This window comes from Cyanistes caeruleus, chromosome Z, assembly GCF_971803275.1.
Source record: "Cyanistes caeruleus chromosome Z, bCyaCae1.hap1.1, whole genome shotgun sequence".
In the NCBI taxonomy this organism is placed as follows: domain Eukaryota; kingdom Metazoa; phylum Chordata; class Aves; order Passeriformes; family Paridae; genus Cyanistes; species Cyanistes caeruleus.
In genome coordinates this window covers 9,577,949-9,596,406 of record NC_141732.1, presented here as the reverse complement: position 1 = coordinate 9,596,406, position 18,458 = coordinate 9,577,949, and the positions used below count along the sequence as shown (strand labels likewise).

The window sequence follows — 18,458 nt, the reverse complement described above, 5'->3', positions numbered from 1 at the left end:
ATTAGACTAGTCTAATCTCACTAGTCTATCTGTACAGAAACTTGTATCAAAGATGATGAGTTTTCTAGATGCTAAACATTTGTAAAAAGAAAAAAAGGATGAACTAGAATGAACCTAGAACTTTTCCTCTGGAGAGTTACAGTTTTATTTCTTTTTTTGCAAATTAAAAACAGAATCTCTGCATATACCTAAGAAGAATGTTTGGGGTTTTGTATTCCTAAGTGAAGTATAATATATCCTTCCTGAGTCAATAGTCACATTTTATAAAATTATAAAGTTTTTTTAAATTAAAATTGAGAATGATTTTTTTTAGTAGTGAAACTTTCTGCATTTGTGTAACTTCCTTGAAACAATATAATATAATTCCCTAACAGCCTAATCCTGTATCCTATAAGCAGACTGTCACTATTAGAATGGCAGTGGCTCTGCAGAACTGAAGTGGCAAATAAGAGTGGAATTACTAGTCTTTTGCTCTGTTATTTGTCTGGAGTGCAGTCTTCACAGAGTGTGGAAGCTTTCACAAAATCTTAAAATGTGCATGCATGACAAAAGCTGGTAGGAGTAAGAATGTGACACTTTACAGTAAGTAGAGGTAGACAGACTTAATTTTTTCAGCTATAGTTACAGGTTCTATGAAGAAAGATGCATATACACCCTCATGCAAGAAGAGGTTATGAAGAGGTTAAAGAATTTTATGTAAGGCTGTAAAGTCTGAAAATGTGTTTAAAATTTCTTTTTCCTTTGCATCTCACTGAAGGACAATTATTTGAGTCCATGTATTCTGTTAATCAAACTTGCTACTATGAAACGCATAGAAAAATTAGAAAGTGAAAAGCTTAATGATTTCCATATGTTTACACATTTGCAAAATATCTGTAATCTTTGTAAAAAGAAACTCCTTGGAAATGTAGCACTTGAAGCTGTCCATGGAATGTAAAGGTCAGCTTTTTAAGAGCAGTTTCACTTAGCTTTTTCTGGGGAGTGAGAAGGAGCCAGTTCTCTTAGAGACTCTTCTCTAAAGAGACAAAGAAGCCATTTCTCTAAACAGGCTTCATTTCATATTTTCTTTTTCCTAGGTTGGCTGAAGACTTTTGATGATTACTTCAGAGATCAGACACAGCATATTTTAAATAATATGGTTATAAAACTGCAAGAAGACAACCGAAGGAAGTTTTTGTGGTCTGAGATTTCTTACTTTTCCAAATGGTGGGACGGAATAGATAGCCAAAAAAAGGATGCTGTTAAAAGGTTTGAATAGTGAACTTTTCTTCCATGTATCTTGTTTTGAGACTTTGTGTATTTGACTACACTGTAAACTTGAGATATCACTTGTGATGCAAACAGTTGGAATAATCAACTGCTTCAGCTCTGACTTTTTGGGCTTGGGTTTTCTCCTAGCTGCAAACTAGAAATCTGCTCAGAGAAGTGGAGACAAATTACTGAATTGCCTAAAAATTTGACTAAAAGCTCGCATGTACCACCATGGACACGTCATTCAAATTGTAAAGGAGTAGTGATCATAATCTTTATTTGAAATCACACTAAGGAATTTGCAATAAAGTAAATACAATCTTTCATACTAGCTATTTATGTATGGTATTTTTTCCTTGCTATGATGCATATGAAAATTTTGTAAGATTTTTATTTGAATAAAAATTTGTGAGTTTCTTTTATGTTTAAGTACAAAGGCTTTTATTAAACATGCAGCTGCTTTAATGGTAAAGTCATATGTACTCCACTCCCCTGGCTCTTAGTCTTTTTTAAAATCACAAGTCAAAATGGAATATAGAAGTAAAAGGTTTGCGTAGGCCTTGAGACAAGGAAGCAGGCTGTTTGGATGAACTTGCAATATGGATCTAGTTTTGAGTTTTAAAAAGCTGGGAATTTTTCCTTATTTTTACTTGGTTTTAAGACGTGATCTGACAGTTCTTAGCTCATCCCTGTGATGGCCTCCTTCCCATGCCCCTCTTTGAGATGCATGTGTTGCAGTTTGCATTAAGTCTGTGACATCTTCACAGCTGCAGAAGTTAGGTAAAGGTGGAAATCTTGGGATCTAGGTAAAAAAACCTGCTTATTAAAAAATTTATGTACAGTGGATATTATAGCACAGCTGTGCATTTTTTTGACATTAAAAATATCTCTTGGAATACAGTAACCAGTAAATGATAATCAGTAGGGAATTATGTCCTCTCTTCAGAGGAGTCAGGTATTGGTCAAACTGCACTTGAGCCTGCAGAAGACGAGAAGAGAATCTCAAGCTGCACTTGAGATTATTTTTATTGCATGCTTTTCATTACTCTTGTGGGTATCATCTGTGGTGGGACTGACTTTTTATGAATTTACCGTGTTTTTTTCTTGAATTCATTAAGCACTTCTACACTGGTGAACAATATAAGTGTTAAAACTGTAGGGACAATCTGATGTTGGGAGAGCCATTTTTATGTTCTCTGACAATAGAGACTGGATTGTACTGTGACCTGTTTCAAGAAGCCATTTTAATGAGTGAGATGTTCTGAAGCCTTTATAAATACAATAAACTTCCAAGATCTATCAGCTCTCTAAAACTCTAAAAAGAATATTAGATCAAAGATGGGGAAAGATTAGCAATGCTTGATATGTGCAAGCATCTTGAGTGGATAAGCATCTTGCTCAGTCAGCCTTCAGTGCTGTGGCACATATATTTTATTTTTATAAGCTGTACAGAAGACAGCCTTGTTACTGATTTTTATAAAAATCTAATTTGGCACATGCAGTAGAGTTGGTTTTCATTGCACGGGGACATTAAATATTTCACTGTTCAACAGTTCATTTTTACCCTTGATTAAAGAAATATAGGCAAGTGATGGAAGTAGCATAAACAATTTAGATTTTGGAATCGCATTGCTGGTAAATGCCTGTTGAGTATACAGAAATTTATTTTAAGAGTGTGTCTTCATATGGAAGATTCTGAAAATTATTTATGTTATTTTTCAGGTTAATAAAAGATGGACAATTTGAAATAGTAACAGGAGGGTGGGTCATGCCTGATGAAGCTTCTGCTCATTATTTTTCTTTAATTGACCAACTGATAGAAGGACACCAGTGGCTAGAAAAGAACCTTGGTATGTATATTAATCTAAAATTTAATTATGTTAATATAATAATTCAATAAGAAAATACCTTTTTTTTTAAAAGTCTGACGTGTTTAGAAGGTTCTCCTTTTACTCAGCTTTCCTGAAACATTAAATCAGACCACTTACAGGAAGCTGTAGGAATCAAGTCTGGTATTTGCCATTCCTGCTTGCAGATAAAAAGTTCCTGGACAAAGTGTATTTGAATAATTTTATGCCATAGCACTTTGTCCTGATCAATGTAGACATGCATATTATATTGGCATAGCCAAATATTAACGCTAGATCATGCTGAATTTTAGATCCTATGTCTGCTCTAAACAGTATTTAATTGTCTTTTCTGTCATTTGAAAATCATGACAAAATTTTTAAAACAACTTAAAAATTGATACAGTTTTTATCTGCTTGGATCTATTCTGCCTGCTCTGTGTGTATTAACTTCTCTCCTGTAAGGCTTTAAAAAAAATAATTATATGCAGCAGTAGTAGTTATAAAGTCTAAACCTATAGCAATGTTAGAATTGAGGAATTACTGACAGCAGTTACATTGGCTGAACTGGTTTGCTGGCTTTGGGATCTTCTTTTGTTTAGTTCCGTAAGAAGAGAGAAACCTTTTTATATAGAAAATACTTGTACAGTGATTTTAATAATAAATTGACATGATTTCATTCAATTAACTGAAATTATTTTGGAAAGCTGTTTCACTGTTTTTCTTAGATTGCAATTTCCATAAACACAGCTTGACTTAATTGGAGGGGGAAGGGAAGACTTAATAAAAGAGTAATGCATTCCTTACTGTGTTTTTTTTGGAACGACAGTAAAAAGTGCCAAAGGAATCATGTTGATGTTAATTAAACAAGACTTAGATGTAGCTTCTTTATTTACTAGGATGAAGTTCAGTGAGAAGAGAGTATTAATCAACATGATTCTATTGATCAACAAACTAATAAATAATAAAAAAATAGTTCTGAAGCAAAAAAATTATTATTTAAATAACATTGAAATGTCAACAAGCTGCTGCATTTATTCATCCACATCCATTCATTTTCTTTCAATTTTTTTTGATTGTAACATTTGTAAACTACTTTAAATGAAAGAGGATGTTTATTAATTAATGATTCCAAATTAAGATGTTTGATGCAGATTTGAAACAGTGTAGCAACAAGGAGTACTATTTTAATAGTTAATACTTAACTGGATATATCATCTTGGAAATGTTATCTTTAGTACTCTCATTTGAATTATTGGAGTAACTTTCCTTGAGTGAAAACTTTCTTCCCTTCTTACTTTTTTCTTTTGTCAACAGGAGTAAAACCAAAGGCTGGATGGGCCATTGATCCATTTGGGCATTCACCAACAATGGCCTATCTTCTGAAGCGCACAGGATTTTCCAATATGCTTATACAGAGAGTTCATTATTCAGTAAAAAAACATTTTGCAACAAAAAAGACACTAGAATTTTTTTGGAGACAGAACTGGGGTATGTGTTTTTCCTTTATGTCAATTTATTTTCTTAATTTATACAGGTAAATTATGAAGAGAACTTGAATAAGTACTGTGGAAATATTTCCAGAAGAGATTTAGCAGAGTTTCTCTAAACCTGAAAATTTTACACTTGCAATTCTGTTAAAAAATAGCCTTTCATCTAGCTTAAATTTAGGAGATTTTTGTTTGTTTGTTTTTTTCTTCTTTGAATAACAGAAGGGGAAATGGGAATATCTGTGAGTTAGGAAAGGCACTAAATGTAAATGCAATATTATTGCCTTTGTTCCTCTGATCTTCCTTTCTTTTCACTTTTGTTTTTGCTTTTACCCTCTCTTGTTTTTTCCATTCTTTCATATTCCTTGCAAGTCCACATAAGAAAAGTAAAAGGGGTGAAAAATTATTTTACTTGTTTTTACTTTTTTTCTTCCTCCTACTCCTTTATTTCCTATTATATGGAAAAATGTGTAGGAGGAGGAACATTTCAACCAATTCAAATATTGTGCTAATGAAGCAGTGACAGTAGGGTGATTGGCTTTTGGTTTGTTTTTTAATTTGTTTTGATGTTTAGCTGTTTTAAATTGTTTTAATCCACTTGAAGTATAAAGGATGTGTTTTATTACTTCTAAAATTCTGAAAATCACAAGTTTTATCTGGGTTAAACACACCTAACATTTGTTCCTGCCTTCCCAATAAGCTGGTACTTCACTGGCACGTTCCAATCTTGTTGTATCTCTGTTTTTACCCTCTTTATACATATAAGGTACATACAAAAATAGACTCGAACTATGGATATTCAAAAAAAAATTGTCCTGATGTGGTATCTTTCCAGTGCAATCCTTGGACTGAGCACATGCTCAGTTGTGATTTACTAAATCAGAAGTGATTTACTTTTGGCAAATCTGAGAGGGTTTATTTTTAAGTTTCACTCTATTTAATTCCAGATTTGGGATCCAGTACAGATATTCTTTGCCATATGATGCCTTTCTATAGCTATGATGTTCCTCATACTTGTGGCCCAGATCCGAAGATCTGCTGCCAGTTTGATTTCAAACGGCTTCCTGGAGGAAGAGTAAGTTGCCCTTGGAGAGTCCCACCAGAAACCATTCATGCTGGAAATGTTCAACACAGGTACAGTTTTTACATACTCCTCAAGGGGATAACCTTAAAAAAAAACTAATTATGCTGGTCAAAGATGACACCTGGCACAGCTTAGTGAATTTAATTCTATTGTGGTTCAACCCCAGTGAGCATCTCAGGTCTGCTAAGCTCACTGTCACCATGCTGGGGTGGGGAAGAGATACAGAAGAATAAAATGAGAAAACTCATGGAGACATGCAGGAGAGGCCTTGGCTCTGTGAGCCCTGCTCAGAAATAACAAAATCATGCCTCTGTTGTCAACCCTGTCATCAGAGCAAATCCAGATCACAGCACCATACTGGCTACTGTGGCTCTACCCTAGCCAAAACCAGTGCAAGTTTTTAAAATAAGCCTGTCATGGCTAAACAATAACCTAGTGTTTGCTTCTTAGTTGGGAACATAACTGTCAATGAAATTAGAGGAAAAGTTAGAGTTAGCAAGCTGTCACTCTATTGGGAATAGTGAGAAGAACGACACAGACTCTCATGTGAGTTGAACAGGAGAGCAGAGTTTATTATTCTCAATCTTCTTTTATAGACATGCTTGAGAAAGTTGGAGAGGTAAAACTCTCATTGGTCATTAAAGCAACACGTCTACCACGATTGGTTATGGTTAAGTGTAACATCACTCCTTGACTGTTTCCTAAACACCACCTGCAAAGATTGTTGTTCTTTACTAAGGACTGTTTGGATTCTTTTTCATGCTTTCTCAGGCCAGAGTGAGAAGTTTGACTTAGTTTCACACAGGTTCTGTTCTTTTTGCATTTAGCATCCACAGCAAGGGACATTTTTAACATTTTTAAAAAAATTTTCTGTTAATGATGTGTGAGTCAATCTGTGAATGACATTTTCTCATTATCTGGTTGAACTCATTTTACTGGTTTACTGTGGTTTTTGTGAATTTTATGAACAGTGATCTGTCCCCTACAAGTGGAACACTTCAGGGGCAGCATGATATACTGATGTGCTGTAACTACAAACAGTGGAATGTTTTCCATGGTATATCCTTGAAAAATTTGGCAATCGGTGGCCTAAGTTTCCTGAAGTGTAAACCTGAAGTTAATCCAATTCCTGTTTCCTTGTCCCCAGAGTGGAAATTCCTATTAATCTCAGTTTTAGTTTTCAAACAGAAACACTGATTTGTTTTGTTAATTTGTTGTAAATTTGATTTAATTAAATTTACAAATTTACAACTTCTACAAGTTTACACTTGCAGAATTTACGCTTCTACAAAAATTTACACTTCTACAAAACTGCCTCTCAATTTTGGGTGACAGGGGTGGGGGGTGGAGGTGGGGAGCTGGGAAGGGGGAATAAAGGAAGAATAAAAGAAAAAAAAAAGCAAACAAAGGGGAGTAAATTAAACTGCCAAAGGTTTTTCCAGAAAATGGTGGTATTCTATGGTCCTGTTGCTGTCTTCAGGCTTCACACTATACCAGGTTTCCAGAGTTAAATGTAGAGGGTAGCTGTTTGTAATTTGTGCAAATCACTGAGTGTAACAAATATTTTAAGGAGAACAGGTTGACTTTTTGGTCTTCAATGCTGAAGTTTTAAAGTGATGATGTGATGATGACGCACTGCTTTTCTACATGTCAAGTATGCATTGCTTATTTTTCTGAGTAAAAATTCTGACAAGCATCATGAAAACTTCACATAAACACACAGTTAGAAAACATTACTGAAGATAAAACCGAAATTAAACATAATACATTACAACTGCTGTATTTAAAGGTAGAAACTGGAATGATGATAGGAAAAAGGGGGTTTTATTAAAGTAGAGAAAAGAAATATGATGGCGACAGGAGAAATGTAGAAAAATTGTGGCACACCCTGTGCCTATTATATATGAAGGAAAATTTATATGTCATTAAATCAAAGTTGTAAAAAGAAAAATCTTGGCTACATATCTCAATTAGCTGAGACAAATATTTGCAGAAGAGCAACAGCTTGTTTAACAAATACCTGAAGCATAGATGTTATAAATATAATTTAGAGTGTCTGCTTGAAATAGTCTTTTTAAGGGTCTCGGTTTTTAATTATTCTTAATCCCTGTGCTTCCAAGATTCAGCTTTGCATAACAATCTAAACTAGACCTTGTAAAAGAAATGGGTTTTCACATACCAAAGGATAAGAGTAAGATAAATGGGGCAGGAATGTAGTGAACATAAAATCAAGTTGAAGTGATTATTGTCTCAATATGGTCTCTGAAACTTAATATTTTGCATCACCTTTATTTAGATAAAAGCAGTTTTGGTGTCAAACAGGGAGTTGAAACATCAGTATGTTATACCTAAAGGGAAAGTAAAACTAACATTTGGCCTTAGAGTTGGAAGCTTGGATTATTTACATTTGACACTGGAACCTCACGTTTTAGCATCTAGCTTCAAATAAACCCACTAAAACACAGTAATGTTTAAATGGAGAATGCTAAAACACTACATGTACTTTTTGAAAAAGTTGGAATATTGTAGAAAACCAAAACGTTACTGATCTGACCTCTGTAATAGGTTTTAAAATTTTATGATGAAGAGATGTATAAGTTTTACATATCTTTATCTTTACATCATAAGTTTTTCAAGGTTGTAGGTTTGCAGCACACTAATTAGTCAACCTCTTATCTCTGAATGCTAAGGATAAATTCCTTATTTATCCTTAATAATAAGGATAAATAAGAAAAATATAGTTTTGAAAAAAGTGGATTAGAGACCAGGTTTAGATCACTGACCTATATTCAATGCCAAAGCTACGACAAAATTATTAAAACCCAGAACTTGAATACCCAGCTGGGACTGTTGCTTTTGATTTCAATACTATTATGGCCTTACATATATATTAAAGAGATGCTGAGTTGAAAACTTCAGGCTAGTAGTTGTTGGATTTTTCATTGCCTTGCTACTTGAGTTGGGACCTGGTAAGAGGGAATGAAGCAGCAAACCTGTATTTGTTTAATTCAGCTTCATAACAGCTTAGATTATAAAGACTACTATTGCACCTGCCCTGATTTGCAGCTGCATTCTTATCCAGATGTTTGAATGCTGAAATGTGAAGTTTTTCACAGTAGGAGGAAAAAGCAGCTGGGTGTTTTTTTGGTTTTTTTTTTCGGTTGGTTGGGTTTTTTTTGGGGTTTTTTTTTTTTTGTGTCAATTTTTTCCCATTCCCTGGGTTGTTTGGGTTTTTTTTTCCCTTGAATGGAAATGGCTGTTAGCAGAAGCACAGTTTATTTCGGTGCGTCTCTCTCTCTATTTCTCCCAAGCATGAAATAAGAGAGAATCTTTACTGCAAATGGTGTGCTTCAGAGAAGAAGTAGGAAAGGACTTTCCTCTTCACCAGCTACTGTTCAAAAGCCCAGTTTTACCCTCCAGTTTTTTTATCTTTATGGTCACATTGTATGTATGGTGGTTAATGTTTGTGATTGCCTGCCTCAGTGATTGCTCCTCTTCCTTTAAGGAAGGAATTTAATTTAATTTAGGAATTCTTTCCTAATAGCAAGTGTCAAAAGCAGCCATGTTTCTTGTTTTGGTATTTATTTACTCAAATACTTATTTTTTTGCATTAAAAGAAGTTGTGATGCAAAAGGATTTTCTTTATTTGTGAAAGGTCTCAAGTGTTCAGTGATAATCTGAAACTTTGAAACCAAAAAGTTTATCATGGCTGATCTCCTGTGTGGTTTTCAGATTTTCATTCAGTGAGGCAGCATAAACATGTCAAAATGTATCTAATTCCGTTTCACTGGGGAACAACAAAGGGAAAAAATTTATGAGGCTTGTTGGAATATTTTTTTTCTCCAGGGATATTTTTTTGTCTTCACTATGCTCTGTGTTGAGCTTTCTGCTGGCACTTTCACACTCCTGTATTAATGAATGATTTAGGAAGTTATTTGAGAGAAGCTTAGAAGATTATACCTGAATTGATGTTCTTCGGTGTTTCTGCTAAATAGAAGTGGTTTGCAATGGAGGAAGATCTTGCTGTCCCTACTGATGAATTTTGCAGGTTATTTGGAAAGAAACTAGAGGACAACTTTGAAGAGAGATGTGAAAGTCAAATATCCTGTTAGCTGTAACCTGTATTTTTCAAGAGACTCAACACTAAATTACATTTTCAACCATAACTATATATGGAAAATTTGAGTTAGACTGGCTTCTTAGAAGGAAGCATTGCGAAGTCTTGTTCTGGTAGCTGTGTGGTGAGGAACCTTTTGTGTTTAAATTTACAACCTGTTGGAACTTGTGGAAATCATTGATAGGTGATCTGAACTATAAATTCACTAATAGATAGGGGATTGGGGGGCCAGCTACTAGTTTGATAAATTCTAGGCTCATTAGAACTCTGTAGATCCTTAACTAAATTTAATATTGTGGCCCCTTTCTCCCTCCAGAATACAGTCAGATCTTGTGTTTATACAGGACTTCTGCAATCAGATAAATGAGTAAGCCCTGGCATGTTGTTCGAAGAAATAGGTGTTTCAAACACATAATTTAGAATTTCTGCATAAATGTTTATACAGCATTTCTTCAGGGGTATGAGTTTAAAGGTGATTTTGCAAGATCATCTATTAATAAGACATGAAAAAATGAAAGAACCTCATTAGAATCTGAATTTTCTGCTATTTTGTCTTTAAAGCCTTGACATTTGTATTTCTGTTTTCTGAAATATGTTACTATGGTGTATATTTCCTATGAGAATTATTTACATGATTTTAATTAGAGGTGTCAGTGTCTGAAGATGCTGGTAATTGTGACTTGGAGGGGGAGGGTTGAAAATGTACTTTTACAGTAACCTGTTTATCAGACTTGTGATTCTTAATATATTGCTGCTGTGGAACTGGTACTTTACCTAGAATTAGTAGGTGCCATAGTATAATTTTTCAGTTTTTTCTGTGTATGCATGTGTGAATATTTTGTTTCTGGGTTGTTTGGTTTTTTTGGGTTTTTTTAAGGCAAAAAGTATGAAAGTAGTGGTTTTAATTTTTCAGGACTCAAAGATTCAAGAGGGATGGCTCTAAGATGTGTAAGAAGCTGCTTGAAAGGAGAACAGTGATTTTTAGCAGCAAACTTCCTCCTGAATTTATTTTACTTGCAAGGCTGGAGTTCCTCTGAGATTAATTTGTGGGCAGTTTTTCTGCCAAGGACATGAAGATATGAAGCAAAGTATCAAAGAAAGTGCCAGAGAGGGTGGGAAGAGCTTTCTTGTTATTGTAAATAGGGGCTGGGAGGATTAGGATTATTATCTAAATATAAAGCAGCTAAACATAATTTGAATTGTAGGTTAGTTTTGGCACAGGCACAAATTGATCCAGACTGTCCTATTACTTGAGATGAAGCTTGATAAGCTTGATAAAACTTGAAGGATTTAATTAGCATAGTGTTTGCAACAATAGTAGGTTGAATATGGTGTCCCAGTAGGGGGAATTGCATCCAGATTTTTTGTTACAAAGGGAGATAACAGAGTTTTGTATGTCTTGTTTAGGGTCACCCTAATGTACAACTTGATATCCAAGAATTGTTTTGCCAAATGCTGGCTTTTTTCCCTCTGTCTTCTGAATTCTTTTTTTTTCTTTCCTCAAGGGCTTGGATTATATTAGATCAATACAGGAAGAAGTCAAAGCTTTTCCGTACGAAAGTTCTGTTAGCTCCACTTGGGGATGATTTCCGCTATGCTGAGAGCTCAGAATGGGATCAGCAGTACCATAATTATCAGAAGCTGTTTGATTATATGAATTCTCGTTCTGAGTGGCATGTTAAGGTAACTACAACACATTTTCTGGTTCATGGGGAAAACACTATTTCCCAGTATTCTGAGATTCTTCATGGGAAAAACAGTTGTGGTTAAGTTTGAGTTTTTTTCAAATGTGAAACTTTTATATTTTATTTAACAGGAGATTGATGTGTCTTGGTAGCTTACATTTTTTCCACCTTTACCATCTTCTCTCCCCAAAAAACAAAACCTTTCCTATTAATAATATCGGCTTGAAAACTATAGATAGTTTCCAAACTAGGTTAATTTGGAGAACAGGTTTATCTGTTTTCTTGTGCTCCTGTTTTCACAGGCTTCAGGCATTGTTGCTCAGGACTCATAGCCTTTGTTATTAAAACTATTGTATTTTCTTATTAGAAGTTCAAGAAGATTTTTCTGCTTTATTTGCATCCTCTTGGTCTTACGTCCCAAAACAAAACAAAAAATCTTAAGAGTTGCCATTGCTGACACATGTTGAATACAATGAAATCCAAGACTCACCTGACTACAAAAGGACTGAGTATACTAACACAATTCTCAGAGGAGGTACCACTTCAAATCAACAGTTATGTGCAAGAGTTAAAACACACATTCATATGCTCTAATGTGTAAGCTGATGGCCCTAGCTAGGGACTTGTACTATAGATGTTCTTTGTATTCCAGCAACTTTTCATCATCATTTTTTGCATGACAACAACAAATGGGGGTCACAGCCTTGGGTTTTTTGAGTCACCTGAGAGTGATAAAAAGCACTTTTACTGCTTTCATATTTGGGGTTTTTTTTCAACCTGGTCTGGTATCTTTCATATGGTTTGCTCATGCATCTGGTTTTCCTTGTCTTTTCTGTTACCTCCCTGGTTCTTCCAACAGTGCATTGGAGTGGTGCCTGTAGTCTGTTACTCTCTGCTGACTTCTGGACTTGTGTTCTGCCTAAGAAAGATGATATTTCGGGATTATATTTTATCTGAAAACTGGATTTTGTTTTGAATGTGTTTCCTCTGGGATGTGGGTGACATGATGTATGGCAACGGACCAGTATGTCTTAGTGGAGGGAGACAGACCTGGAGAGTACTCTTCAAATTTTTTAAACCTAAAGCCATCTTTTAAAACTTAAGCTTGCAGCTTTACTTATGTCAAAAATGTATGTACTGTACAGGTACTCTGTGGATACTAACAGCAACATATTTTCTGTAGTTCTTACTAACCTGGACTGAATGATTTTGTCTCTGGGGCAAAAACTGAAGGCTCTAGCTCTGAAGCCACTCTTCAAGGACCAATGCTGTCTTCAGACCCTTGAAAGTTCCTCTCCTGAAAAGAAAAATGGCAATGCTATTGTCAAGGATTCTAGCAGTCTACTTCATTTGGTTAGGTGTGCTCGTCTGGAGTCACTGTAACCCTTGGTTCCCTCATGGAAGTATCTGAAACCTTTTTCTGGCTTTAATACCCAGACAAAAAGATATTAAATCCTCTGGGTCAGTCACTTCATACCTATTTTGATCAGCTGAAACCCTGTTGGCATCAGAGCATTTCTCCTTTCCATTGTATTCAGATACTTAGGTTTTTTGCTCTCTGGGTTTGTTTTTTTTTGTTTGTTTGGTTTTTGTTTTTGTTTTTTCTTTCTTTCTTAGTTGTTTATTGTCTGCCTGTTGGGGATTTTTTTTGCTGGTTGTTTGGTTTGATCATTTGTTTTGTTTGAAATGGATGTCATTTATTCTTGAAAACATGAGCTTAAATGGAGAACTTTCACACTGTTCTGCACTTTTCCTAGTGGAATGTAACTCCACAGGCAAGTAGCAGGACATGCTCAGCTATGTAAGAATCTAGATTATATAAAGGAAGAGTTGACATTTTTCCTGAAGCACTGAGATGCCTGGGATATTACTGCTTACACAAGGGAGTGCCTACTTTGCCTCTCTGATCTGAGGAGAGATTTATTCTTTCAGACAGCTCTTTGTGATGTTTATCTAGTGGATATGTCTGTTAGCATTGAGATTCTCCTGCCAGCCACTATTCTGTTCTGCAGGTATGTGGTACATCACTGTAAAACATACCTATTTCCCTCTTGAGGAATTCAGTCTCCTATCCAGAGATCTCCTTTGCATCTATGATACATAAAAGGGGCTGAATCTTTTTGTATGCCAATAGAATACTGGTTTTTCACTGTTTCCTTTCACCTGACTTTGATACTTCCTCTGGTAAGGTTTTACTCCTCTGCTTCAATGCAGAAGTGAGATCATCTCTGTGTCTTCTCTTGGTGAATTGGTTTTGTTTTTTGTTTTCTGCTTGTAGGTGCCTATGGTAGTGAAAGAAAACATCAACTATCCTAGAAGTGCCTGATAAGGCAAGGTTTACCAATGATGGAATTTCAGGGGCAATATTTATCTTTTTCTGCTTTACTGCCATTTAAAGTGGCAAGTTACCATGTTATATCCACCTAATAAATACTTGGATGATAAATAACTTTGAAGTGAAAGCGTTTGGGGTTTTTAAAATGATTAAAAAGTGTGATTTTGTTGTCACAGTGATAGTCTGATAGTCCTTATATTCCAAGTCACTTTTAAAAGATTTTTACTAAAACTTGGTTTTGGTGTTGTAAATCATAGTATGCTACATTGTATACTTGTTAAAAATAATAATAGTAATAGGAAATAAAGTTACTTGCTTTTATCTTTATAGTTTAAAGTCTTTATAGTTTATAGTCTATATATGGTGAGGATATTTCTGGTAACATAATGTGGTCTTCTCTCCTGTTCCAGCTTCCATTATGTTTTATTTTCTCTTTAATTCAAAATCCATTTTGTCCTCTATGCCTTCTTTAACAGCATTTCTCAATACTAATAACATTGACATCAATAATTTATTTTCTCTCTTTTTTTGTTGTGGCTCTGAATCTTGAGGATATTGAGGCATTTTTGACCTACCATGTAAAGATCTGCTATTACAATGCCTGAGCATTTCTTAAAAATACCAGAAGATAATTAATTTATGTTTTTCCATGTTACGTCTCTAAATGCAGATTCTTTGTACATAGCTTAAACAACCTGCTTCTGAAAGCAAACACTTTTTTTTTTTTTTTTTTTGGATCAACAGTCATCTTTTGGGTTAAGCAAGATCTGGAGCACAGGAGAGCTAATTCTGAAAACACAGGATTAGGAGAACTATGTTTTTGTTGCATTAAATTAAATTTCTTACTTAGCCTAGACAGCTATGTGGGTAATATTGAGGTATTACTTAGCTTGTGTATTGCAGATTTACTCATAAGATATGAAACAATGCTTTACTTGTTTGTTGACTTGTTTCATTTAGATATTGTTTTATATATTTAGGTATTTATTTTATATATCTATTTAAATTAAAAAAATAATAAAATCATATTTCATGAGTTGTAGAATGGTTTTGGTTGGAGGAGACCTTTAAAGCTGTCTCATCCAACTGCCCTGCAATAAGCAGAGGCATCTTAAATTAGACCAGATTGCCCAGAGTCCCATCCAATCCAGCCTTGAATGTTTCCAGAGATGGGGCATCCGCAACCTCTGCGGGCACCTTGAGTGCATTGCCTCCCTCATATTAAAAGTTGACTTTCTGTCTAGTCTGAATCTATCTGCTTTAGTTTAAAACCATTATCTCTTGTTTTAGCACAAGAAATCCAACTAAAAAGCCTGTCTTCATGGTTCTTACAAGGCTCTTTTCTGTACTGAAAGGCTGCAGTAAGGTCTCCCCAGAGCAGTCTCCTCTCCAGGCTGACCAACCACACCTCTCTCAGCTTTTCCTTGTAGGGAAGGTGTTCCTCTGATCACTTTTATAAGTCTTCTTTGGACATGCTCCAACAGATCCATCTCTTTCTTGTACTGAGTCAAATTGCCTTTTTTGAAAATACTTCTTGTACTGACTTTTGAAATGCTATCCAATTTTGTCTGAAAAATGTGCAGGGGAACTTTAAAGATTTTTAGGATAGGTCTTGTATAAATCTGCTGGAAGAGTGGCATGTTTCTGAAATGTATTTCCAAGCATATTAATTTTCTTCGTATTTTCTGCATGATAAAAATGGAACTTCATTACAGTAATTTTTATTTTCATTCAGGCCCAGTTTGGAACTTTGTCTGATTACTTCGAAGCTCTGCGCAGAGAAAGCAATTTGGGTGAAAAGAGCAGCAATTCACTTTTTCCTGTTGTAAGTGGAGACTTCTTCACCTATGCAGACAGAGATCATCATTACTGGAGTGGATACTTTACATCACGACCCTTCTATAAACGCCTGGACAGAGTTTTGGAATCCTACATAAGGTAAATCCTGCCATCCAGTACACTCAGAACCTGTTTCTTGGCACACAGGAGAGATGAATGTGTAAGTATTTGTCATGGTTTAACCTCAGGCAGCCCCTTGCTCACTTCCCCACCAGCAGGATCTTGTTGAGAATTGGAAGGGTCAAAGCTACAAACTCATGAATTGACACAAAGGCAGCTTAATAGGGAAAGCAAAACCCACACAATGCATTCAAACCAAAGTAAGGAATTATGGCTATAGTGTGAACTTTTTTGGAGAAATACAAAGGTGTGAATTCAACAGAGGTTCCCAGAGGAAACTGAGAAATAACCAGGAATATTGTGTACCAAGTCGTCACATACAGGTAAAACCTGACAAAAGAAAGGCCTTGTAAAATCATGATTCAGGCTTTGTTACTTCGGCTTGGTATAGCTGGCAGCTAGCCTGATAAGTTCCCATGCAAAAACATCTTGAGAATGAAAAGTGTGTTAACATAATAAACTATTACTGGGGAAAAAAACCCAAGTGCACCTGTAATAATGAGGGATCTGTTCCATGAAAACAGTAGAAAAAGTGTGTGAGTGCTGTTAGGGAGAAAAGTGTTGACTGACAAGTACACTCACCATTACCAACCAGTGACCTGAGCTCCTGACCAACCGGGATTAAACACGGCGCCTTCTGATAACCATGTAGATATAAGCTATGTGCAATAAAGATGGGGCTATGATGGAAGAAGAAGCAGGTGTCACTGTCTGTCTCTACTGTGACATCTGGTGATCTACCACTACCGTTCTTCTGAAAACTGTCTGCATTTTCATTAAAGAAAAAGATTGATACTGAATTTTGGTAATGGGGTATTGAAGTGGGTCTCCCTTGTAGCAGACATAAGATGATTTAACTTATAAATGACTGTGTTATTAAGCTCCAGAAAGAAATCTAGGGCAGATGGATATGATGTAAACCCTGAACATTTCATGTGTAGCCTTCCTTAAAAGGATTACAACTTTTTGCTATTATGGATGCTGCAGTAGTGGAACGAGCAATAGAGGTGTGGAAAGAGGCATTTCCAAGTGAGCTTGGAAAGTAGTGTTTTGGAGGCAGATCCAAGTACCTTTCAGAAGAGAAACTGTATCTAACAGAACTCATTTTACTTCTTCCAAGGAATCCGGTTTTTACTGTGGGAAAGTGGATGATTCATTACAGGAATCTTAAATTTTCAGTGAAAACAACGTTGTTTACTACTGTTGGAGAAGACATGATGCACAAGAGAACATGAAAAGCAGGACAGATAATATTCTTATATTGAATTATCTAGTTAATTATTTCTTCATAGTTTTGATTAATTTCCTTTCTTGTTTTTTAAAACACACAAAGGATTTAATTTCCTTCAGCTTCATCATAATCTATTTTTTCAAGTTTTTTTAGTTGTGGTTAATTAATAATAATTTTTCTGGTTTTTATAGCAGAGATTGCAGAAAAATTCATATGAATTTCTAGTATTTAAAACTTCACATTATTAAAGAGATTCCTTAATTTAAACATTTCACCTACCTTTAACTTCTGAAAAAGGTGTAGGTAAAGGAATTCTGGAGAAACACTAATCTGTCAAATACTTTATGTATTAAAGTATAGTTTAAAAAAGTACCTGTGTAATTTCAATTTTTCGTTATCCTTTTTAAATAACATGTAAAAATAAAATGTATAGATGTGTTCTCATTGTTTTAATATCATATTTTTTCATCAGTTGTTTTCAGAAGCCATGAGAATCTTCATGAATGTCATTAGTTCTGAGAACAGCAGGAGTAGGGGTTTTATCTCTTATTTCTTTATAGTCAAAGGAAATACAGTAGGATCATACTTAATCCTCAAACTCCTGATAATTATTTCCATAGCATTTTTGAGCTAACATCCATCCATCCATCCATCTATCTACCTGTCTGTCTATCTGGTGTATGTCCATATTTGTGAGGGAAGGAGCCATGAACAGAAGGTAAATACATGTGTGTGTGTGTTTTTTACCAAGATGAATGTTTTTAAGTTCCAGCAGTACCAGAATTAAGTAGCACTTCACTGTTATTTAATATCCAGGAAATAGTGTTCAGCCTCAGGACCCAATGTGAGAACTAACCATCGAGTGAGAAAAGAGATGGTTGTTAAAGGTTCTCCTGTTAGAAAAGAGTTTTTTGGGGGTTGTGTAGTAAAGAAGTGTAAGAAAGCTTCAGGATTTTATAATGGAGATTGACAGTGATTTGAGACATTATTGACTTTTTAATCTTAAGTGAAAGATGGATGGATGGAAGTAGTTTAAAGGGTGATAAAATATGTGACCAGAAGTTTGTTTAATGTAATGAAAAGATACAAAGTACAGCAGCATAATTTGAGGCAAGTTAGGGACACAATCTGTGGTTTTATTAGTTAGTGATGTAAACAGGGAAAAATTACAGTAAATCTGCAAAAAAATTATTGAAGTAATTTAGAAGATGAATACTATGGTGATACTTCTAACTATACAGATGGATAGAAAATACTACATCTGGAGAGTTCAAAATATCTTGACAAAATTTTTTATTTAGAATAAATATAAACTGGACCTAGCTAAGGTAATCCTTGGTAGTAAGGTAGGCCTTGACAAACCAGTGAAGCAAATTTTGATCTATTTGCAGTGTTCTATCAGGGGCAGATATTACAAATTACAGTGGAAAATTTCTGAAAACTATATTAGATCATCTGC

General features: G+C 35.0%; 1 protein-coding gene across 2 annotated transcripts in view; it reads left to right on the top strand.

Annotated features, from left to right (window-relative positions):
* MAN2A1 (mannosidase alpha class 2A member 1) overlaps positions 1-18,458 on the top strand; it is a 118,478-nt gene that overhangs the window by 34,001 nt on the left and 66,019 nt on the right. For both annotated transcript variants that reach the window (XR_015280196.1, XM_086867307.1), the window contains exons 4-9: positions 1,077-1,248; positions 2,974-3,101; positions 4,416-4,589; positions 5,536-5,722; positions 11,295-11,472; positions 15,545-15,747. Coding sequence is in view for 1 of the 2 variants with exons in the window: in XM_086867307.1 (XP_086723433.1) it covers positions 1,077-1,248; positions 2,974-3,101; positions 4,416-4,589; positions 5,536-5,722; positions 11,295-11,472; positions 15,545-15,747 (1,042 nt within the window). In the remaining variant the exon portion in view is untranslated. The remainder of the gene's footprint in view (positions 1-1,076; positions 1,249-2,973; positions 3,102-4,415; positions 4,590-5,535; positions 5,723-11,294; positions 11,473-15,544; positions 15,748-18,458) is intronic.